At 38.6% G+C, this 25,552-nt stretch overlaps 1 protein-coding gene and 1 long non-coding RNA gene across 2 annotated transcripts in view; one reads left to right on the top strand and one right to left on the bottom strand.

Annotated features, from left to right (window-relative positions):
* The first annotated feature begins 126 nt into the window (after positions 1-126).
* LOC121672848 overlaps positions 127-25,552 on the top strand; it is a 31,403-nt gene continuing 5,977 nt past the window's right edge. Inside the window, exons 1-2 of the long non-coding RNA XR_006019009.1 lie at positions 127-286; positions 16,556-16,749. This is a non-coding gene — a long non-coding RNA (uncharacterized LOC121672848). The remainder of the gene's footprint in view (positions 287-16,555; positions 16,750-25,552) is intronic.
* Positions 515-25,552, bottom strand: part of LOC121672847 (aryl hydrocarbon receptor repressor-like) — a 90,506-nt gene continuing 65,468 nt past the window's right edge. The window contains exons 5-11 of the mRNA XM_042045758.1: positions 19,397-19,486; positions 17,988-18,117; positions 16,418-16,551; positions 14,914-15,113; positions 13,109-13,227; positions 11,955-12,096; positions 515-9,449 (exon numbers count right to left, since the gene is read on the bottom strand). Coding sequence (XP_041901692.1) covers positions 8,330-9,449; positions 11,955-12,096; positions 13,109-13,227; positions 14,914-15,113; positions 16,418-16,551; positions 17,988-18,117; positions 19,397-19,486 — 1,935 coding nt within the window. The 3' untranslated portion in view covers positions 515-8,329. The remainder of the gene's footprint in view (positions 9,450-11,954; positions 12,097-13,108; positions 13,228-14,913; positions 15,114-16,417; positions 16,552-17,987; positions 18,118-19,396; positions 19,487-25,552) is intronic.

Below are 25,552 nucleotides of genomic sequence, written 5' to 3'. Positions count from 1 at the left end.
CAGGCCACGCCCCCACCCCAGGCCACGCCCCCACCCCAGGCCACGCCCCCCTCCCGCCCCCGGCCTGGCTCCCCCTGGAGCAAGGGAGGAAACCGGGACCGGCCGAGCCGTGATGGAGCTCGGGACCAGGCCAGGGTGCGTGGTGGGACCACTTCAGGATGGACACTGGGGCCAGTTCAGAAGAGACTCCGGGAGGACTTCAAGGAGAGGATGCTGGCACCAGTTCAGGGGGGATGCGGGGACCAGTTGAGGCCAAGAGAGGCTGCTGCAACCAGTTCAGACCAGGGTGGGTGCCTGTACCTGTTTAGGATGGATACTGGGACCAGTTCAGGCTGGGGGTGGGTACTGGGACCAATCCAGAGCAGATCCTGGGAGGGGCCCAGGGTGGACAGATGCTGGAACAAGTCCAGAGGGGATACTGGAACCAGTTGAGGCTGGGGAGTGCTGGGCCCACTGCGAGGGGGTTACTGGGCCCAGTACAGGGAAGCAGCAAGAAACACAAGCAGCAGCAGCGTTAATTTAAATGCAAACATTTTATTTTAAAATGTCTCAGCTTTATGCTTTTGCCTGGTAATAAATGTAAAATATAATTTAAGAAGTATGCTTGAAAGTTCCTTCTAAAAGCAGGCTGAGGAGACAGTACAAAACACAACAGAAAAGTGCACCGGGTTTAAACAACATGCCAGAACGTCAAATCCACAGGTCACTGCCTGCTTTGAATCAGCCACAATATATTTTACAGGTATATGAGTGATATACCGTGACACCTATGATACTCCTGTACACGAAGCAGCACAGCCAGTGGTGCTGGTTGGGTTACACATGACCAAAGGTGATCCCACAGGATTCCCTGCATTGGCTTCTCCGGGGCTGGAGCTGTGCCTGTCTGCTGCTTCACCTCCCCAGGTGGGCAGCATTCGTGCCTCGGTCACATGTCCCAGTGCAGGCATTAGCTGCAACATCTAGCACATTTTCAAATAGAGCTGGGGTGGTTGCAGTGTTCTCTCCAGAAATACACACTCCCCCAAAAGATGTTGGGGGATCATGGAGTGCCAGATAGGCCAAAACTGTTGGTAGAATTCCATACACCTGTTTGTTAATCATGGAATCATAGAATGGTTTGGGTTGGAAAGGATTTTAAAGATTATCCAGTTCCAACCCCCCTACCATGGGCACAGACACCTTCCACTAGACCAGATTGCTAAGAGTTAGTCTTGTCCTCCACTGTGTTTCTGCAGAAGATGCAGGAATGGCACTTTTAGTACAGGTTTATTAGTGGAGTGTGATGGCAGATTATATCCCTTCGGTGATGATATTATGGGTACTCATATTTTTCATGGGCATTTCTGTAACAGTCAGTCTTTTACATGGAGTCACATTAAAATTCCTGATCTGTGTTTGTGGTTCTAATCTCCAAATCTAAAATGGACTAGTTAAAAACACTGCACTGTACACATCGTGTAATGCTTCCATACCCTTCTTAATTTAAAAAAAAAAAAAAAAAAATTGCAGATTTAAAGTGCAATTGCGCAGTGAAAGAATAAACCCACGTAGACAAAAATGAGAGAAGAAGAAAGGAGAAAATTAGTTCCTTGATTGTTTGAAAGAGAGACCGTTTCTAAAGAAAAAAAGGATTTGGCATTATTTATATACTTGCAGCACTAAACTATTGGTGGTAGCTGGTGGTTTCTTGGCAGTACAGACTCCTGAAGAGAGGATGTTTCACCAGCAGAGTGACCTATTGTCTGGTTTAGGGGTACATCTGTAATTAGTGAGTACCTCTGTCTTATTAAGGAGGGCAGGGAGAAATGGGGGATTGCACTTCTGCCTAACACTGTTCTTTTGGCAAAACTTTTGAAGTATGCCTGAAGTGGAAATAAAGCTACAGACACAGAAAACAGCAAGGGTGGAGACCAAAATGTACCATCCTAAGCAATCACAAAGGTGGAAAAGCTAGAGAAAGAAAAGAAAATTGCCTTTAAGGAAGTGTTCTTTGGTTTGGTTAAGAAGGAGTTCAGGGGGGAGAGGGTGTCAGGAAGAACCCTTTCAGAAGAGGGAAGTTTGTTGACCATGCAGAGGAAGAATTTTCTTAGTTATGGTAAGAGTAGAAACAAAAACTGAATCCTGTTATTGAGAACTAAGATAACTTTTGCCTTTTTGAAGTTCTTTCTCAAAAGACAGAATTAGAAAAAAAAAACCCCATACAACAGTTGATGTTTGCCTCTCCTTATTTCACGTTTTAAATGAGCACAGGGAGGATACATGTGGTCCAGAAATTAAAAATAAAAAAAAAAAATTAAAAAAAGAGGTTCAGAAGGGAGAGTTTACACCATCCTGTGGTGCAGAATGAGGCGCTCTAGACCAGAAGTTCACATGTTTTTTTCTAACATAGCATTTTAATTGCTGAAATAGAATTAATAAGACTAGCCAAGCAGCTGATGTTCTTTCTATTGCCTTCTGCCACATCTTTGTTTACCATAATTCTACCAGTACAAATGTGAAACTGGAGCTGTCCCTGGAGCCTTGTTGCATCAAGGAAATATTGAAAAACTTTGGACTGCATAGTTAGAGCATCAGCTGCACAATTACCAGCAGCAAGAGAGATAATGCACACACTGAATTTGCCAGAGTTTGGAAGACTAGCCCCAGGAAAGGAACGGGAGCACTTCATGCCTCCTAGAATGACTTTTTCAGTCCGATTGAGAAATGCAGCTTAGCATTGAAATGCCTCAATCCTTGTTCTCAAGAATTATTTTTAACCTGAAAAGTTACAAAATCAGTTCTACTGAAAAAAGAAAAAGAGGACGTGATTTCAGACCACAGAATTTTTAACAGTGGATGAAGAATTAATGCTGTAGTCACAGAATAATTACACCTTGATGGCAATATATCTTTTCTCTCCCCAAAATTTGTCTTAACAATTTTTTTCTTTTTTTACTTTCTTCCAAACTTCCACTCAAAGAACACCTTTGCCTAACCACAAGCAAATGCTTGGATCTCCAGACATTTGGGTTGGTTTTTTTTAAAAGTACTTTGTGAGTTTAGAATGTAGCTGATGACTTTGCTCAGAGGCATTCTGATAGCATGATAGGGAAATGTATTCATAGTGACAAGAACACGCCACATGTCACTGAAACGTGACAAAGATCTGTTTGTCAGGGTGGCAGTGCCTATGAACATAAGCTACCCGGTGCAGGCCTCTTGTATGAATCTCCTTCAGCTGGATAAAAGTCTTGTGACTACAATGTGAGCATGGCCACCTGCACAATCTCTTGCTCCCTACATGTTACAGATGCCTGTTTTCAGTTGAGACTCGCAGTTTCACGTAGGACTTGGCAAGATTTAAAAGAAGGAACTCCAGGGAGAGGAAGTCCTGTTCTACTGAGACATTTTCTACAGTCTAGTTTACGTTCAGGTTTTTTGTCTCAGTATGATCAGGAAAGTATTTCCATTTTGAATGTTTACACTCTAAAAGAGTAGAGAGAGAGAAAGAGAGGAAACGAGCAGATAGACAAGAAAAATAGAACCATTCTATACCCCTGTCATTCTGAGGTTGGTTTTCTTGGTTAAGTGACACTCAAATGAAAGAATAAAAGTATGTTAATTTTTTTACCATTACCTAAGGCAATATATGTATTCATAGGTAGGGGAAATTATGCCTTTTAACTATTTTAATTGAAACATAACACCTTGTTAAGAGAAAATAATGGGTTTCTTGAAGTAACTACAGTGGGTGAGGCTGTCCTATTTAAGTTCCAGTATGGCTTCAACACAAAGAGTTAAGAAAAGCTTCTAGGCAGCAGAAGCTGATCTTATCCCACAGAATATTCCTTGTCTCAGGCTTGTTGCCTCTTAAGTATTTTAAGCACTAGGAATTTCCAGAAGGATTGCACGTGCTCTGTCGATCTCAATACTATATCAAAAGATCAGCACCTAAAGTCTTACTGAACTGACTGATGCTCAAATGTCAGACTTCCCTAAGCCATCCAGAGCAGACTCAGATGTAAGAACTTTAAGAATACATGGCTGTGTTCCAATAAAAGGTGGGTAAACCACAGACTTAAATTTTGCATTACCATGTTACAATCAAAGAATAGGAAGTTTAGTCTTTCCTACAGTGGATTTAGGTACAGTCTCTTAATCTTTCATTTCCCTTGTTAAATCTCCAAACTGAGGACAACGGAAACAAGCTTACCACTCCCACAGTGCTGCCCTCACACAGAATTTTTGAAACAGAGCTTTATTTTGGTGTCTGAAGACTTTTAAGTCAATGTAAATTATTTATAGTGTTACCTACAGTGGAGGTCTGCCCCAGTTTCAGTCACTATGTAAGTGCAGGAAAATCCCCTCTTTTTGCTGTTCAAGCTCCTACCTCAAATCATGTTGTTTCTCAGTAAAAATAGTAGCTTTCAACAGTGTTTGAGTAGCATTTGTATGGTGCTCAGCAGCTGTCCACTGACAGCTGAAATCAGGTCACATTCTCAGTAAAGTCAAGACCTTGATCAGCAGCTTTAGCACTGATAATATTGTCTCTGCTCTCTGTGGACCAAGTAACATCCCAGCGGGAGACACCTTCTCACAGCTTTTGGAACTGCTCACCTTCCACACCAAAATATACCCTCCCCAAAGATCAGGGAATTCATGAGTCCATTCTGTCTCAGCCTCTGAAGAGTTTATGGCTGAGGAAGTTTGAATGCTATTATCAGTCAGGCATTTCTTATGGCCTGAATGCCCCAAGTTCCTATTAGGCAACCATTTGACTAGGCATTTCTTCTACAAGAATAATTTTTTATTGTTGCTACAATAAATGCATTGGGAGGCTCCTAAAACAGACTTTAGGGTTGCGCTGAAGGGATACAAATGCCAGTTCATTAAGGATAAAAGCTAAACACCAGTGACTGAAAATATCTTAAATCCTACTTCTCAGTGCTAGTTTTTAGAATAATACCAAAGCGGCAACAACCACTAAGAAAATGTAACCATTTTAAAGAACTGCTCTCTCTTTCATCCTATTTACTGGTCAGTGCCAGGGGGTCATTAATGTCTTCATACAAAAAGGTTTTATAGATTAAATCAGTGGTAATTTAACAGGGTACAATGCAATGTCAGATTTCAGGCCCGACTCAATCCAGGGCACATATCATGGGGAGAGGATGAAGGCATATCTGTGCCTTAAACACAAATGGCAAGAGATTATTTTTAAGCGTTTATTTCCTCTGTTCTTTCTAAGTACTTAGAAGGAACTGGTCTTTGTTTACTACCAACAATGGTTGGCAATTGCCCAAAAAGAGGATAAACTGCTGATCTCTCCATAAGCCCAGTTCTTGGGAGATTGCTGTACTGCATGTGTGGTAATTTAGAAGAAATTCTACTCATACCACATTTTTTCTTGTGAGACCTGAAATAAGAACTCAGCCACAAATTAAGTAGGCCAAAATCAAATGTGATGTACAGGATAAGTGTGTTTATTCTTGGTTTCAGACTTTATGGAATAATAAATGTAACTGCATTTACACAGCAGGGAGTCAGAAGGTGACATCTCACTTTTGAGTCACACATTCATCCATCCTTCTAGAAGGCCATTACATCTCATGTATCAGATTACATTCCCTTACAGGCAGAAGCTTCACCTACCTCTGTAATATCAATCAAGATGTGTAAAATCTGTCTGGGTTTGTTGGAAACATGAGGAAAATAATTATAACTGATATGAGCCCAGAAAGCTTGAGAGTTATGTCAACAAAAAAGAATGAATTTTGTAACAGAGAGAGCAATAGAGATTTTCTGTTGTTAGTATAAATTACTTCTGCACTGAAGAGAGAAATCTGGCTGGTAGAGCTCTCCCACTGTAGTCACAGCAGGTAATATTTCTAAGCATAGACAAGGCTTTTGGTGGCACAGTCCTCTACAGAGTTGCACCTGGTGTAACCACTCCCATCCTGCAAAATGGCACCAGCATGTCCAGATGAAGATAACAGTGTTTTACTTCATCAATGCAAATGATGTGAGAAAGTACTAGGCAGTGTGAAACCAAGCCCAGGTACTCTCATTCGAAGGGGTGTGACAGTGATTCTTAAAAAGCTGCTTTCAGAAGTCATGTGGGTGTGTCCTCCAGTTGCCCCCAGCCACCTATTCCCACACTACCCTTTCTCCCCATCATCTCATTTCTGCCAGGCAGCTGCACAAGGAGCTGGACTGGAGAATGTTACAGGGTTCATAGCACAACCCAACAAGCAGCTATGAGGCACACAGTAGAGTGTCTGGCACCAGCACATAAGCAGTGCCACTGCTGCATGCCAAGCAAAGGACTATGACAGCAGCTCTGTGAGAGTGTAAAGAACTGCTGCTTGTAATTATGTAGATAGCGAATCAGTGAGGCAGAGGCTGTGCAGCAACACTGATTTATGGCAGTCTCACTCTGCATGAGCAACAAGTTTGCTTGCCCACAAGTATTTTTGCAGTTTGGCTTGAATTTATGTGATATGGACAGTGGTGTACTGGAGAGCAGTGTAAATTCCACCACTGTGGTCTCACTTCAGAACAGGGTCTGATATTGCACTGCAACCACTGGCAGGAGTATTAAAGCAAGGATATCAAGACTGTCTCAAATAAGCGGCAGCACACAGCCAGCAGGGAGCTGATGTACCTCAGACACCAGAAAGGTAACATTCTCATGGCTTGGATACAGTCAAGTGGACTATGGCAGATTTAACCTGAAATACAGTAAGATATTGTTGCCCTGCTTTACTGTCCAGTGTGCATTTCAGATCATACCACAGTTCATAAGCACTTAATTGGCATGCAGAGAATGTGTATCTTTACACCTGCCAACTCTAATGTACAGGCAGTAATTTCTATCAGAAAAGATGGTCAGTCTTCTTGGAGAAGAGCAGCCTCCCAGGTGCAGAACCATTGCACTACCTGAAAACTCGACTTATCCCACATATTTAAAATATTTTGGAGAATTTTATGCCTCTCTTCTGGCATGTAAAAAACGCCATGCCCTTAGATAGAGAAAGGAAGACATTATAATTATTTATAACATTTTGAAAAAGAAAACATTCATTACAGGGCTTCTTTCAAAAAGCACATATACATACATCTAAGCATTTTTTTTTAAAATGATGTGGTTTTTATATAGGTGAAGTTGATAAAAAGTTGAAATAGTGCAATTTTAAAACAAAAGTTAGTGCAGGAGTCAAACTACAACAATAACAAAACCCAAAATATAATTTTATTTTTTTGTTGTGGAAATACATTACTGTCTGGGTTCAAAGAGAAGTATATACTCTGTTTTCAAAAGCACTACAGTGCACTGAAGTGCTTTTGAAAGGTATGCATCCACCAGTTACCTCTCAGTGAGATTAAGGGTTTCTTTTGGGATTGAAACGAGGATGTTTTTGAAAATAATCTTAGTGTGGGATTTGGTTTTGATGTAAGGTGACGATATCTAATAAGCTGCTATCAGTCAAAGAAATACTATCAAGTGAAAAAGTGCTTTTCCTTTGTTAATGTTACAAGTAACAGTAAGGAAAATAATTGGAGAAATACTTTGTTCTCCCATATACTTAACAACATTTTGTAACTGATTTATAGAAGTGGATTACATCCCATTGTTCAGTCTTTCAGCAGCAACATGAAAGGCTGATGGCATTAAAATGGAAAAAAATGGATTCTAAAACAATAATATTATCAAGAAACTTAGGAGTAACTTCAGTTGAAGTTTGAAATAATTTATAATGCATTTATGAAAGTCATTGTTTTTACTAATGTGGTCCTTTTAAATTAAGATGTTGTGTTGTGAAGCCCTTTCCTATTGCCATTAATTTAATGCTGGGATGAAGGAATAGCTGATCCTTCTTATGAGAGTAGAAAAATAATTATAAAGCAAGAACTCCTAAGGTGAACTAGCCACACTGAAGACCATAAACATTTTTGGTTTGCACAGAGGCATCACATCACCTTGAGAAAAACAAACCAAAGGAAACAGAAATTGCTAGACCTTGCTAGTGAAGTATAGACAAGAGAGGAAAGGTGATAAAGAAAAATGATCAGGTATACCTGTGCAGCAAGTAATAATTATTTTTCTGTGCCTGAGGTTTAATCTTTCTTTCCTCTTCACAAGGATCACTAAGAGAAGGGCAGTGGGGGGGGGGGGGGGGGAGGATGTGTGTACCTGTGTCTGTTTCTTTTCACACACAGGTGCACACACACACACACTCAAAATCTTTCCACTGGCTTTTGATTTTAGTAACTCATTTAACCAAACTGGAAGAGAATCTACAACTTCTTGCTTTTAACATTATAAATATTTCAAATGTTATAAAATCTATTGCAAAAATGTACATTCAGTGGTTTTATGAGGCACAGGACTTGCTAATGTATTTTCAGGAAAGCTCGCGTGTACTCTGTTCTGTCCACTGTTGGACAACGGTGGAGAATCCAGGGGCTCACGCTTGATTGCTTGAACCAAGCAGGGGTTTTTAAATTCACATGGCACTTTGAACACCTCATTAATCTGCTCTTTCTCCTCCCCTGGGCTGGGGCTGTAGAAGTGGCTGTAGCAAGCTGTGTGTGGCAGGTCGGGCATGCTTTCCAAACATACGGAGGCATTCTGAGGGCAGAATGGGGCCACCTCCTTGTTCCGTGAACCCTTGCAAGCTCTGTTCAAGTTCAGGTTGTTGGGATGATTTGCTATGATGCATTGCCAATTATGTGGTGTGTAAAGGCAGTGCCTTGGCTTCTGGCAAGGCAGGGCTGGCTCACAGAGGTCCGGTTCTGTTTTGAGGTACATTCTGTTGGGATAGCTGGACACCTGCTTTCTCACTGAGCCACTCTCATCCAGCCAGGCTCGGCTCTGCGACAGCAGGTAGTTATCAGCAATGTTTTCAGAATCAGAATCGTATTCTGTTTTGATAGGCATCTCCAAGGGAACAGCAGTGTCATAGAGAGACTCTGAGGATATTAATGGTCTCTGCAGCTTCAGGTGGTCTGTTGCATAGTTCTCTGCACAGCGTTGTTGGAGCCCCAAGTAAGACTGGCCATTTTCTGTGCTCCCCCAGTGGGAAGAACAAGTTGATGCCAAATTTAAGAAATTTTGGTCTCTATTGTAGAATGATCCAGCTCTCCTGTTTGGACAAGTGTTCATTCGCTGGCTCATAGAACAAGAACTCGAGTTTCTTAAAGTCCAGCTACTGTTTGTGGTGCAGTTGTTTTGAATGCCTAAAACTGATGTGTTAGAACTGAGAGGTTCCTCTTGCATAAAACACTCACCATTAGTATGAGGCTCAAACTTCACTTTTACATTATCTTGTTCATTCTTCACTGCTGCCCAGTTAAGATGCTTCCACTGGCCCAGAGTTTCAATGGCACTATTATAGGAAAGCCCCTCCAGGTTTCCTTTCAAACTGGCAAAACCACTTAGTATCTTCAGTTGTTCATCTTCTTCCCTTTCAATAAGAGTAGAAAAGAAAGTCAGTCAGTCAGAGGTTTCTAAATGGTTGTTTTCTGGGATACAGAGTGGCTCAACATGTGTTACAAGCCATACATTGTCCTCAATATGGGACTTTCACACTGTTGTGCACATAACCTTTGCATTTGTTTGAGAGAACAAGAGTGTCCCTGCACCTGGGTGTCAATGTGTGTGCACAGCTAACTTTCTGAGGCATTGCTTCATTTGAATTCCATCATGAATTTTCTCTTCCATTTTGGGCACATAGTTCAATAAAGACCTAATTATGTGTACAGTAATTCCCTTACACTTTTTTTCTTCCCTTGAAATATATCTAAATAATATTTGTGTGTAGAAAATTCTAGAGATAAAATACAAATAGTATCTTAAATGAGATGTATTTTGTTAACAAGGAGTTATTTGGACACAGAAGAGCTTTCTGATCAGAGTGATTTGAGGGAGAACCACAGGGGTCTTATATTTCAATAATACAGCTGAGAGGAAATAAAATGCCCAAATTAAATAACTGAATAGTCACAGATGTTAATATTGGGTGTAGGTTTGTTTTATATGTCTAACTTATTTTATGTTGCCTTTTGTTTTCTAAGATGGCCAGTAAATTAATTTTCCATGACCTCCAGCTGAAGTATTCAACATTAAAGAAGAACACTGGCAGAGAGTGCTGCCTGAGCACTTCCATGCCTGAAGCAGCTGTTTTCAGAACTAGGGTCCAAATCCTGAGATTCAGGTCTTGAATTCACTAATATGCTGATTCCCAACCCTGCAGGGTCAGTGCTATGAAACCACCTCATCCCTCTCCAAACAAGAAGCAGACATCTCAATAGGAAACTTCATGTGAAAACCTGAAAACCTACTAAGGGGTTTAGAAGTCTTTTTCTTAGGTCACAATAGAATTTTTTCTTAAGTATCGAATCAATGTGCAAGTAAGGGATCTTCCAGTAGAGGGAGTCCATGTTGTTACAAAGAGAGAAACTAATAATGTACACCACGAAAGAAGAATATTTTCTCTTTTTTTTCTAACGTTTTAAATATTTTCAGTCCTCTGCTAAATATTCTTATTTTTATTATTGACAGTATTGAGATGCAAATGGTTTGATACAAGTTTGCTGCAGAACATGCTTCTCAGAAAATGGTCAAATCGAGAAACAAAGGACCGAACAAAATGAAATAGTCAAAAAAAGTTAAACCTCCAAATGAAGAATTTTACAGTGAAATAGTATCCCGTGAAAATTCTCCAAAAGAATGTATGTTTCCCAGAAAACAGCATACATTTTAGCAACAACAAAAAAAAACGTAGTAGCAAATACAAAGTCTCTTGCAGACTAAGATGGAACTGAATATATTCACCAAGGCCAAATCTTGTAATACTTCAGTCTGCAGGAACTATCAAGAAGAAAGGAAGGATTTTAATCATTCAGAAAGTAAAAATGTAGCTAAAGAAACATGCTTAATTACACAAAAGAACAATTTGGAAGTAGAGAAACTAATAAAGGAAACAGCCCCTTTTAATCTTCTTCTTAATAGAAATTCATTCCCTCACACAGCAAGATGATGTTTGCACCATCCCAGTAAAGGTAAAAAGTTCCAGCATCCTTAGGTAGGAGCTGCCCTGCAGTCATGTGGATATTGGGAGATACACTACCTGCAAGGAATATTTACTCTAGAAGTGCAAAGACTTTTCAATTATTTCTTCCACCTGCAAGGCATTCTAAAGGAAAAAATCCAGGATAACAACCACATTTTTAACACTGGGCCAGATGGTGGCTACGTAAAACTCCTGGCCCCTGCTCATTGTGTCCACTCTCTTATCTCTTCCCTCAGACAATCTTGAAGAGATACTTCAACAAGGCCCACAGGAACTGGAACAGACAGTCCCATGGGGGAAAGATGAAAAGCCTGTTTGGGAGGAAAGGGTAAAACTCATCCAAGAAGTCCTCTCTGAGTGCAAATCTGAGATTAGATTACACTCCATGACTGAGCCTACAAGCAACTAGATGTATCTATCTACAAACATACAATGAATATGAGTATGAACCCTTCTTTAGATTATGTTGCACATACACAACTAAAAACATGAACACAACTGTCATACATGAAGGGAAAAAAAAGCTTAACATAGTCAAGTGTTGATAAGCAGAAAAACTGGGAGACGAAGTTTTCAGCTGCAAAGTAAAACGAAATCCAAATTTTTTTTTGTGTAAGAAAGTCAAATATTAATAAACAAGTATTTTCTTTCTGACGTAGTGTATATGTACACTCAACTTCAGAAGAAGAAAAGACTGAAGACAGAAATATTGTTTCAGACTGTAACAGCCATTTCATATGTTCCAAGATAGAAATAGATTTCCATATCATAAGTAAACCAAATTTTTCTCATTCAGCTCTTCTCTTAGGTCAGTGGAGCCTTTTAAAGATTTCATACAAAAAGAATACATTCATTTTTCTACTTTTCTTTCTTTTTGGTACTGGAAAATATACTTACTTTAGCATTTGCTGTTGGGCAAGGACGTATTCTGAACAACCACTTCGATACAGAAGTTGAGTGTTAGCTTGAACCCAGACCCAGTGATCTTCATTTGTTTGTACTTTGACTAAAGAAATGCCATTTTCTCCATTATTCTTTGCTATATAATTTAAAAGAAAATAGATTTTAATACAAGCAGTATTAAGTATTTTTTGTTACCTAAACTGCAAAAAAAGTTTCTCTGTTGCCCCAGAAGCATCAGCATAGGAAAGTACAAGCTAAAATATCTCACAAAATGAAGAAAATCATGTTTTAAAACTGAAATTTGAAAAGCCTAGTAAAGCACTTAAACTGTAACCAAGGATTTTTCAGTATTACTCATTCCTTATAATATTTTCCTCTCAGTAGTAGTAGTACTATACCAACAAGAAAATGTTCATGGAAAATGGGTCTGTAAGAGAGGAATGGTTTTAGACATTAAAGATTTCCAGCAGATATGATGGAAGGATGAGTACAAGTCTGCTCAAGAAGAAGTTGCCCAGTGGGGTAGACTTACCATCAAAATTTTATCCACTGTAAAATCTGAAATAGAGCATAGACTCTCACAATTTTTCCACAGCCAAGCACTGGAAAAGCATGAGTCAAAGCTGTGGGCGCATCATGAGTTTTAAAGACAATGCATTCTAATTTTCCTCTGTTTTCTAATCTTTGGGGAAAACTAACATGTGTAACATATCATCCAAGTTTTCCTCAGAGAGGGATAGATATTGTTATTAATTATTAGGATTTTCACATAATCTTATTAAATTCAGTGCTGCAACTTTTAAGCAAGCATACATTGAGTATTCTTTTACTATTTTTCTTTACTATTTTTCTTTATTATTAATCTTTTACTATTTATTTACTATTTACTATTTACCATGATTGTAAATTTTCTGGTAATATTGTAAATATTTACCATCTGTAAATTTTCTGCCCACTCTGAAATCACAGACTGATTCAGTATTATCTTTCGAAGTGGATAATTTTTTTGCATTTTTTTAAAGAAGAGGTGTTAGGGAGAAGAAGAAAGAGAGCATTGGGACCAAAACCTGAAAAACCTATCAGGAGAAAATAAAAGATGAGGTTCTTTTCCCATAAACTGTATATAATCTAGAAGTGCTTAGCAGTACCTTTGATTTGGTTTTCAGCAATCTGTAATGCATTAGTGAAGGCGGCGCCTTCATGGTGACTGTTTCGTTCATATAATTCTGTTGCTTCACATGGTCCTGAACTGCTTTTTGAACTGGAGCTGTAGAGGGCAGAAAATGTGGAAAACTCTTTGTCAGTCAATGAAACACAATAGAATCACAGACTCTAAAAGATATGACCTTCAAGCTGGTGACCATTAGCAAAAGCGTATGTTTTAAGTATGGAGCAACTAACACTAAATAATTATCTTTTTCCTGCATCATTTGGTCGCTCAAAGTAGTGTGTGCCTGGAGTTCTGTATTCAATTAAGAGGAATAGTTATGCTTAGGAATATTCTGCTCATGGCTTACTATATTTGGAAAAATAAATTTCATCTGGAATTGAGACAAACGCCGTGTATATCCTTGGTCTTCCTATTCGAGTTACATTCAAGGTATGTACATCAAAGTGATCAGCAATGCATTTAAGACTTAGCGTGACTTCAATTTTGCGATAAGCACCATATGATTTGAATGTATTTCTTCCAATCTTTAGCTGAAAATGCCTGAATCAGGGTTTGAAAAGAGTGCAATGTCTGTAACACTGTGTTACAAATGCTTCCCTTCATTAAGACCATCAAAAAAAGAAAAAGACTGTGTAAATCTGCCCACCATCCTTGGCTACCATGCTTCAGGCCTGAACCAAAGGAAATCCTGAAGATAAATGGTTGCTTCATACTTGTTAAATCCTTGGCCACTGTCCAGTCAGATGGTAAAACACCTCTCTTCTAAGAGCTCAGTTCCAATCATCAGTTAATTTCACCCGGGCTACTGGAAAAACTAGCAAGTAGAAATGCTTTTCCTACTCTATTCCAAAAGCCTGCATAGTCCATTTTACCAGACTTCCAGCAATTTAGTACTTGTCAAAAGGATGTATGTGCTAGAACCACATTATACATCTGGATAGTGAATCCACACATACACAAGCATAATCCAATTAAAAGCCAAGTTATGGTACTGTCAGTCATGCTGACAAGCATTTTGCTTCACAGCAATAGAACTCATTACTGTAAGGTTATATTTAAGCAAATAAGGGCAAGTATGATCCTAGCCCCAAACATCAACTAAAATTCTGACATAGAAGAGTAACAAAAATATGTGTTAGGAAGGAGATAAGTCTGAACACAATCCGTCCTGATCTTTTGTGATTGCTACCAATTGATCACCCCCAAGACATTTAGTGCAATTGTAAACTTACGTGTTCATAAAACTTCTGTTGAAAGATAAATGCATACACCAAGTACAACTCATTGGACTCTATGTGAACAGCCCCCACAGACACACATTCACCTTCCTGAAGTTTTCCTTTTCCTTTGTTTGTTACCAAAATGTGCCAGTCGAAATAATAGTGTTAGCAAAAGATACTGAAATTTGAAAACTCGCAGTAAAAATACTTTTCCTTTTCCACTTTTATAGCTAGTAGACTGGCTTACTGCATTGGTAACTCCTGAAGGTTAGAAAGACATCCTGATGTTCCATTTTTATTATAAAATTTTGTGTATTGAAATATAATACTTAACATATATTATAAATAGAGTACAATATATTACATCGTCTTGTATCCTATTATGTTCTATTATAGTAATTGTATTATATTTATTTTGTATTCAATAGTTAAATCCAGATAAATTATTCACTTTTCTAAGACAGAGTTTTAAAATGGAGAGATATTTAGCATAATTTGTGTTTTTTACATGCTTAATAGCCCATAATCTTCACTAAATGCCAAAAGAATAATTTGTAAATACTTGGTGTTCGCTGCTGCTGCATCATCAGCTTTGTGTTTTGCTTTCACAAGCAGGCTTTTCATCTTCATCTCTGTCACAGAAGGGAGCAGAAGTGGTACCACTATGCAGAATAAGGACAGCTGAGGTGGCAATACTGTTCCTGATGAGGACTTCTTCCTTTGTCCAAAGAGAAACTTTAGTTTGCCTTGGAACTGCATTGTCTGAAAAAAAAAAAAACAACCAACCAAACAACAACTTAAGCATTTAGTGTATAAACATTTAAAATACTAATACAACCTATGGACTGTATTATTTAACACTAATCCCAGTTTTGAATCAGGGATTAAAACTAGGAATTTAATTTTACTCATATAATTTAAGCCATGCCATTTCAGAGACAGGGTGGGTGGAGGTACTATCAACTATAAAATGAGTCTTTTGAGGCTGGTTGAGTTTTTTTCTCTCTTGTGTACTCAGAAGTAGAAGATCTGTGTTATGTTCTGTTCACCAAAACAGGCAGTGTACAGTGGTGCAAACAGTTGTTTCCTCTGTACCCCACTGAAGCTGGAACCATTATTTTTCCATGCTCTGTTCTCTCAGTGAGAAGGTCTCTTAGTTTCTTTCCTCTTGCTCTGCACTTTCTCTGAGAAGTATATGGACTGGCACAACCCAGAGACTGTGCAGCCAGATGCCAAGGGAAAGAAAGGGCCAAGATACCCAGGTACAGAGTGCATAGCTTGGGAGGAGCCATCCGTCCCTGCCTCAAATGTCTAAGTCAGAAGGCGGGGATCAAGTTAATAGCAAGCTGCTGCCTCTCAGTGAAAATATTAACTACCAAAAAATGCCCAGAGAAAAATCAGCCCATTTGAGTTAGGCATTTTCCAGAGATTAAAGCAGGGATGCAGAAATGATGGCTGTTAAGACCCATAGGCTTCCAGCAAATGAGCATCTGAGACAGAACTCGCATTTCCCAGTCTCATGCTGATCCTCTCATTTTCTTCGCACGTGCTGGAGTTTCCCCTAAGAAGAAGCAGCATTGGTCTTTGCTAACAGAATGGAGAAGATGTGATTTCTAGAAATGAGCCACTCCTAGTACAGAGCATGCAAGAGACTTTCTAATTCTGGGGTTTGTTATTAAAGGATTCTTTACAAAAGGGGAAAATGGATCATTATTTTTTCTTCTCCTTAAAGCAAATACCTTGTGCTTAAATGTTAATTGTTGAAATTCAGACTTGCCACCCTTGTACTGCGCCCAATACAAATTGAGGACAGATATTGTCAAAAAGATCTTAAAACATAAGAAGTTTTAAATTCTTTCAATTTCCAGTATTACAACCTTCTTTTCTCCCATCACTCTTCACATATATTAATACTTATCTTTAGGTGTTTCTTGCTAGTGCACAGCAAAAGAAAAGTGTATCCTGTCCATGGGTCTCCACAATATTTATGTTGAAGAATTTTTCATATGAAGTAATTAAAATCTATTATGTCAAGCTTACAGTCATCTAAGTGAAATTGTACTTACAAGGAATCCAGAAGTACTGTCCAACAAGCAGCGAACTCGACAGATGAAACAGCGAGTTAAAAAGGAAGAGTAATCTGTTGTCATGCTGTCATTTTCTTGTGCTTTAAACAATTTACTGAGAATATATTCTTCTCCTAGGAACAACAGTGGAGGCAACATATATCAGATCACACTAAGAAATAATGAAAATGTTCTGTAGCCAATTGAGGAAGCTGTTACGGAAATTGCTAAAAATTGCATTATGGATGGACGAATATTCAATTGTGTCATGTATGGATACACCTGCACATGCTCTACCAACAGAAAAATAAAAGCTCTGCAATGGGATTCGGGTGAGTTTCTATATAAATTTGGACTTTATTTCCTGAGTTTTTGTGATTTTTAATGATGCAAAACAGGGTAACAGATGTTGCTGGTTTTGAGATCAGAGATCACAGAAAATGTGTTAGACAAGAGAACAAAACAAGGAAAAATGCTAATGCAAGAAAGAAAACAGAACTAAAAAATGGACAGTAGATGATTAGCTAATGTTCAGCTGTTGCGCCTCCTTGATTTTTTTGGACAAGTGCACAGCTTTTAAAATATTTCCCAAAAGACATGAATATTTTTACAAAAGTATGAATTCAGGAACTGAAATTCTCCATGATATACATTAGGACAAAAATTCAAAATATTGTTAAATTTTAAATTGTTTGAAATATTAGTGCACATTGTTTAGTTTGTTTCCTGCATACAAAATCTTGCAAAGTTCCTCAGGTATCTGTAAGACTCTTGTAAAACATAGAAACCGTTTTACAGGAAATGCAAGAAATTCCACCAAAGTTTCATGACTCTGTTCCTGAGGGCTTCATAAAAGTTGCTGAAGGATTTCTTGCAGGTTTCTCCCCACTAATCTAGTGACTATACTTCCCAACTTATTTCCTCAGTTACTACCTCACCTTCTGATGAAATGCATATGTTTTGCTGGGATCAATAATTCTTTATAAGGTTAACAGTTTTGACCTGATTATATGTTCTGTAATTGTGATTTCAGCTTAACACCTCGTGTAGGAGAAACCTTGAGCACAGGCATCCAACTCCTATCCTAGGGAAATACAGCCTCAGAGGAAAAAGTGCCTTGCTAAACCTACTTTTTCTTCAGAAGGCTTCTGTCTACATCATTTTGCATGTGAAAACAAATGGCAGACAATGGTGCTGCCACTGTGGTTCTGTACAGAAACCTTTTGCATCAGTGAGAGGACTATTGATGTCCTGATCTGTTGCCAACAAAAGTTTGGCAGTATGAAGAACTTACGCTGTTCATTCTGCATGTGTAAGAATATGTGTAGGCACATCAGTCAGAGAAAAAGAAAGGAAACAACTTTGTAGCACCAGTGGCACATTCTACCTTATAAATTCCCAGGATCAAGAGGAAATGTCACCTCTGAGACAATAACATAAATAAATGGCCACTATGCATCTTTCCAGTGAAGAATCTGACTTGACATGGTACTGACACAGGCATAGCTGGAGTGGAATTCTACCTCTGTACAGTGGTGCCTATGTTTCCAATCAACATACACAATCCCACCTGTTTCTGACTGTAGTTGCTGTCCAGACAACATGTGGGGAGGATTCATGGCCCAGTGCAGTTGTCTACAGAAATCCTGGCGATCATCCACGTGAATGTAATCATATATGTTTTGGTGCATTACATCAGTCTGAAACAATTACAACAAGGAATAGTTAATTAGTAACTGTAGGGGGGTAGCCACTTATCCTTAGATTGATACTTTGCTTAAAATAATGGCAGGTGTAGAACACCTTCAGAGCAGATTGATTGAGGAAAGTTGTTTCAGAGGCCCCTACTTTTCAACATCTGCTTTTTCTGTTCACATCCTAAGATGATTCTTTCTATTCTTAACTCTTTTGTACATATGCAAATGTGAGTAATAAAAACATCCAACTGGCAGCTGATGACTAGTGGCATCCCCCAGGGCTTTATGCTGGGACAAACCCTGTTTAATTTCTTGACTAAGGAATCATGGGATAGAATGCATGCTCAGCAGGTTTGCAGAGGGTACCAGCTGGGAAAGGCAAGACAGCTCCTTGGTGGGCTGTAAAAATAGGCTGACAGGAATCTCAGGAAGTTCAGCAAAGGCAAATTTCTCTCTCAATTTTGGGTACCCCATGAAAAGAAAGAGATTAGCATATCAAAATGAGCCCAGGAGAGTGCTACCAAGACACTGAAGAGAGCTGGAGCCCATCCAGGAGAGAAGAACAGGGTTTATTCAGCCTTCAGAAGGGAAAATCTCAGAAAGAACATACTGCTGTCTACATCAACCAAATGAGCAGGGGAAGAGAAGACAAAGCCTGACTCTTCTCAGAACACAGTGAGAGGGCAAGAAGCAACAGACACAACTGAGACTTAATAGTAAGCAAAAATAAAATTACAGTCGTGGTGGCTAAACACTGGAACACATCTTCCAGAGGGGTCACAGAAACTCAAAGCTTGACTAGATGAGTCCTGGATCAACCTGCTCTGGCTCTATGTGCTTTGAGCAGGAGGTTGGACTAGATGACCTCCAGAGTTTGTTTCCAACTCCATGGTTGTTATTCTGTGACTTTAGAATATATTTATTACACACAGACAATCAGCCTAGAAAAGCAGCATCTTATACTGAAATTGAAAAGAAACTTCTAGCTAAATATAGTTTTATAATGGATCATGCTTCTGCTAACAAAATCTTTATAAAAGGGAATTACAAGAAATAAATCTTCACATGTCAGATTTATCAAAAAAAGTAGTCTGAAATGATGTAATAAAATAACCTTATTTCAGTAAGAGTGTATGTCTAATCAGCAGTAGAATTATAGGGTGGATAAGGTGGATAAGGTAGCAACATACAGTGCTGCATTTAAAAATATAGTTAGCAGAAGTGGTGACGAGAAATACAACATCAGTGACTGGGTATTCTCAGTATTTCTCAATATGTTTACCTGATGAAACCCCAGGTAGTCCACAATTGTTGATGACGCATAGAATATCATTCCATCTGCGCTCACCACCAAGGCAAAACCATTCAGTGACTAAAAAAGGAAAATAAAATACTTAAAAAGGTAATCAGAAGATAAAGAATAAAATGAGTATGAATGTAATCATTTTAAGAATATTCTACATATGAAAAAACTCACTCTGCAAAAAGTTGAACACCAAATTTTTGCAGAAAGGCCTTTTCTTTCCTACCATGAAAAATGAATATCAACCTGGAACATGCTTTCTTTCCTTTTCTAAAAAGGTTAAGATAGTTAATTACAGTGTAACAACCATATTACATTACTAGTTTATTGTTTGCTTAACTGTCTGCATAATTGTATTTTCTCATTAATTCATAGAATTAAAAGTTTAATAGCAAGGGTCAGCTACTTTGTTTTTCCTTTTAATTTAAAACTTCACATTCCATAATAATTGCTTTGAATATGTATGCATTAATACATATAATATAATAATAACCAAGGAGAAAATTAAATACATATGCTGTTGTAGCTATGACTTTAAAACTGGATCTGTATTTTTTATATGGCTACTTTCTTAAGCTGCTATAAAAATACGGACATAGCATAATTGCATAAATGCGATGAATATAAAAAGTAGACAATAAATACTTCACAATATTTAAATAAAACAATATTTAATTGAGAAAAGAGCTGAATTAATTCTTATACACTTGGTGATGCAAGGAAAGCAACCAGAGAAATCCAAAAATAAAAGTAAGGATTAAATTAAATACAGGATGTAAACATTAAGATCATGCTGCATGCAGACTGACTAATTTTGCTTCTCTTCCCTTGATAAAAGTTCGGTAACATATCTTTGCTCCAGCAGGCTTGCATTCCAACGTAGTTTAGATTCTTTCATGTGATGGTTTTGAGGTCTTTGAGATTACAGTTCAAATAGTTGTTGCTGAAATACTGCTATATTATTATTATCCCTGCTTCATCTTACTCTCAATTTACTGATGTGCCTATTAATCCTGAGTTAATCCCAAAGCACAGCGAGGACAGATTTTCAATTACTCAGTAACCAGATACACTGACATATTTTTGTGAGCTTGGTTCTCTTTTTGGTTCCTAAATAAGGACCAGATTTCCAAGACTGCTTGAAGGCTGTTCCCACTGTGACAATGGTGGGCAAAATTTCAAGAGTTCAGTGCACAATAGACTGACCTCCTCAGAAGGTTTGGCCCCCATCATAAATGTGGAGCACCTTTGGAAACGTGGCCCCGTGGAACCACACTTGGCCAGAGGCTCTGTGCCTTGAAAAACCTGTGAAACAATGACTTGAGAAAAGTAGTGGAGAGCCTTCAATGGCTGTAGCAGCAAGTGATTCAATCAGGTCAACACTAACCATAAGTCAATGCTAAGAACAGTCAATGGCAAATCTTGTTTTGCTCCAGGTCAGCTCCATAGCTACGGATCCTTTGCAGAATAAGTGTGATCTCTGCCTAGTTGGGCTTGAATACTAGTTATCCTTGTCAACTCTTCAAGCACAAAGAATTGCTCTGGTGCTATTTCCTGCCCTAAATAATGCCCAAATTTGTCCCAGCACCTCACCGACCAGAAGATGGTACGTCAAGATTTCTGCATGTTCGCATCTGCGCCTTTCACTGCACTGAGAGGAACCTCCATAGATGGTACTGTCATATACATTTCCAATGTCAAATGGAGACAAGAAAGCATTTTTGGCATCTTGTCTCTTTGGACTTGTCTTCACAGCAGTGAAACCATCAGTGATGTAATGTTAGGAATTTTATTACATTTTGAACGTCTGGCAGGCCTTTTAATTTGGATAGACTAAAATTTTCCATAAAGATAACTGTAGGACACTTAAAGGAGCTCCTTTTTGTCTCTGGCTCTTATCATGCAAATTCTGAAAGACCTTGAGTCCTGCCCATGAAACTGGACCAGGTAGAAGTTAAGAATATTAAAAAAAAACCAAAAAGAAATGTCCTTAATTAAAAAAAATTTCTTAAGCTACACAAACTAATACACCAAGCCCTATCTGGAAAAGCTTAACAATGACCACAAGATCTGAATATTATTAAAGAATCTTACACATTATCATGCTGAACATCCTTAAAATGTCCTCCATGGTCCTGCAGGCAAGCTGGAGTTTTTCAGCCCCTGTAGGAACATCTGCATTTGCCAAGGATTGCTTGTATGAATCAAGAGATAAATTCCTCTATTCAATAAATTAATCTTCTTCAACATATTGGTACGTACTCTTTAGGCCTAGACACATACAAAAGAGATAGTCTCTACCTTTAAAACATAAGACTTCATCCCCCACAGTGGAAAGCAGGAAGGTTTTTCTCTACACATGTTTTTTTTCACAGAGCTAGAGTCAGGCTGGACTAGGTGCAGCAGTTTCTAAAAATTGGAAAGGGAAATGCGACCATGTGTATTTCCAAGGGCTCACAACAGTGCACTGGCAACTACATCTGTGAGGCTGGAGGATGTACTAAGAAAGAGGTGGGAGGAAGGAAGAAGAAAGAAGTGGAAGAAAAGTTCAAGGAGCCATGTGTTTAAGTTAAGCCAGAAACAAGTATGGATTTGAGGCATGTATGTAAATGAAGAGATTTACAAATTTCTCCTGCTTTGTTTTTGGTTTGTTCTCAAAATGCTGGTGTCCTCTCCAGAGGTTATATATCTTCAATAAGCACCCCCTGGTTTTCATGACCCCAACTGCAGACAACAGATGCTTTGCTCTGCAAGCAAGGAAAGCAAAATCCACTTTGGTGAAAAAACAACTTTTATGGAGCCACATGACTCAACTGAGGATTAACACAAATTCCATGTCTCTAAACCTCATTTATCCAGGGAACCTGCTGCTTCAGCCACATTAAAAAAGGACAAGCTGGACATCATGTAAAACTTTTTACCAATGAGTCTCATCCACGCCTGCAAATCCTTCTGCTTTCTCAATATTACCCTAAACTATAGATCAGTGGGAAAACAGACATCTGCATCACAGAAGACTCTGAACAGAGTCAGAGCTGGGCTGGGATTTATATTTTTCTTATCTACTTTCCACAGGTGGCGATAAGGAGGAGGGTGTTTGCTAGCACATTACCCACCCCCTGAGTGGGTAATGGTGATTGAAAATTAGTAAAATTTTAAATAGTAAAAACCTTTTCCAACCTCTCAGATAAATCTCTCAGGTACCAAATACATACTGAAATCCTTTACAGTAACACTGTATAGAGATTTTTCCATTTTTCTGGCCAGAAGCCTAGTGATTAGTTAGACCAAGTGGGAGAGGGAAGCAGCTTTAGTCCATGGGAATGAGCAAAAACGATTCCCAGCTTTTTTGTTCTAAGTTACCACGTGTCACATTAAACAGCACAACAAAGTATATGGCTCCACTTGCAATTTTTAAGCATTCTCAGTTATTGAAATAAAATTCTCAGCAATAGCTTTCTCTCATTCCCAGTGAACAGGAGGCTGCACTGGTGTGCTGTGTCAGAACCACAGCAGCCATGTGCCTGAGTAATGGATAACCTGGGGAGATGAAATAGGAAAGGGGACGTGAACGAGTCTCATACCGGTGCAGTTCGCACTCCCTAATGTAAGCACATGTTTGCCCCAAACACTGAGGGGACAGCGCAGAGAGGTAAAGGCAGCTCTCCTCATTTCATTTTAATCCTCTCAGCAGAAGTAATGGAAATCCTAAATGGGGCTCTTGCATTTAGCAGATGAAATAACCAAACTCCACAATTCAATGTTGGTGGTATTTGCTTTGTGTACAACAAGTGTGTTTCAATCAGTAAAGATTGAAATCCTTGCATCCTAAAATTTTTTTGCAGTATTGCTTATTCTTACACATGCACAGAGGGTCACATGCACACAGAAACAAACACACAAAAGTATTAATATGGACCTTAAAACTTTTACAACAAAAAACAACTGACTTCAAATCTGAAAAAAAATACATGGTTTTAAACTGCCATTTGGTAAACCATATGGATTCAATGACAGATGGAATTTCAAATCCAGGATAATAGCTGAAACATGTGAGACAGACTTAAGTATGTATTGTGAACATTTTTTTGTTTGTATTTGGCTTTTTAAAAACACTTACATGGGTTTTCTACATTGTACTTAAAAATGAAATCATGTGGGACAATTTTCCCAAATCAAAAAAAAAAAAAAGAGAGAGCTTGGCACCAGAGAGGGGCCTGTGTTCTTTTGAAAAAACATGTACATCCAATTATGTACTCACGAAAAGCTGCACCTGCTACTGAAACAAAAAAACAATTAATCTGTCAGTTCAAAGAAAGAAAGATATTATTCTGGTGCCCGCAGTAGCTGTGAGATGAAAGTTATCAGTTCCTTCCATTAAGAAGTTTTTGAAACTTTATTAGTCAAGAGATTCTCTTTGGGAATGAAGGCAAATATTTTGAGGAAGGTAGGACTTCCTTTGGCAAGATCCTTTATATATCCTGATTTTTTTTCCTGATCTCATAGCAGAAAATCAGCCAGAAAATACTTCAAAGATATTTTGGTCAAGGTCATGGCATAGTAAAAATAAGGAGGAGGAAAAAAAAAAAAAGAGAGAGAACAAGTTCCAATGCACATTTCTCTTATTACTCTTCCTTGAAATAAAGGAAAATTCACTAGCATTAGGTCTCCAGAGACCATGTTACTATGGCTACTAAAGTACAACAGTCAAGGCCTGCAGCCATGCCTTGCTTTGAACAGATTCTCAAGTCACGCAACTTGGGTACTACATTTCCAGGGTCAGTTGGCTCATAGTTTATCTGGAACAGCTTCATTTAATAGTGGATCACTGGGTTTTTGCATCCTATGTGGGATGGGGTGGTTTTCTGGTGATCTAAATAAGTAGCTATTTAAAAACTCTGGAAATTATATACTCGTTCATGTCTTATGAATATTAGGAGGAAAATGCAGACAGTTAATCGTGTCTTCTGTCTTAAACTGCATTGTTTAGTGAATTAGTATTTCTTTCCACTGGTGTTTTTAGAACTCATAATTGCCCTTCTCAAAAATCCCTCTGAATCCCTGAGGTTCTCTTTATAAATTAAAAAAAACAATTAACTCTTACAGAACCCTGAAATAAAACACAGCATAAAAGACTATTCAGAAATGCCATATCTGGTGACATCAGAATATGGCCTTTGCTCAACAAGTACCATATCTCTTAGCCCTCTGGACTCTTATTTATTTCTCTGGTATCTACAAAGCAACTTCAAAAGGAATATTTCTGTGAGTAAGCACTACTTCGTGCAAAGGAGAGTGGCAGAATTGTTTTAGCATTCAGTTTTGATCAAGGGTTTGCGTGTACAGATTAAATTTCAGGCAAAAGAAACAAAACAGAAGACAAATTTCCATCATTTGAGCCAGGGAAGGAAGTACTAGCTGAAATCTACAGACATGGAGTTCTATGGGAAGCCTGTCAGAGAGAAAGTGCTCAATTTGATAAACTGTTTTTCATAGGCAGCAGAAACGTCTATTTTCAAATACAAAAAAATATGTATATATGACAATTATGCCCCTGTCACTCCTTCTGTCACCCCAGATAAAACAACATTCATGTTCCTGCTTGTGTCCTTGACCCAGGATATCACTTCAGGCTTCTTTCAGTAAGGAAATTCAGCACCTAGTGCTGCACTACCAAGATCAACATTTTCAAAGATCATTCACAACGCCAGATAGATTTGAGCCTGGCCCCCTCATTTGCTGTCAGAGAGAACAGCTGGGCCATCTGAAAGGCACAGATGATTGTGAATCATTCAGCTGGTGAAATTTCTCATTATTCCATTTTTCAATATTCCATCAGTTCCATGAAGAAATTAGGGAAACCTCAGAGATACTTGTTTAAATACGTGTCTTCAGCCTAACAAGGGAGCTGGAACACTGTGGCTTGTCAAGAGGCAGCAGTCAAAACTGGCCTCCTGGAAATCAGTTAGGAAAATGTAAGTCATTGGGCTCCGGTAATTGTGAGCTATAAACTTTCAAGAAAACATAGTAGTTCCCTGGAGGGTGAGATTGCAATGTGTGCACACATGTAAACACATTTTAAACCATGGTGATGTTTTTTATATGCTTGATATGTAATAAGTATTGGACACAACC

The sequence above is a fragment of the Corvus kubaryi genome, unplaced genomic scaffold, assembly GCF_017639235.1.
Source record: "Corvus kubaryi isolate FWS band 111438036 unplaced genomic scaffold, C.kubaryi_AGA036_p1.0 65004, whole genome shotgun sequence".
Taxonomy (NCBI): domain Eukaryota; kingdom Metazoa; phylum Chordata; class Aves; order Passeriformes; family Corvidae; genus Corvus; species Corvus kubaryi.
This window is presented reverse-complemented; position numbering and strand designations above follow the sequence as displayed.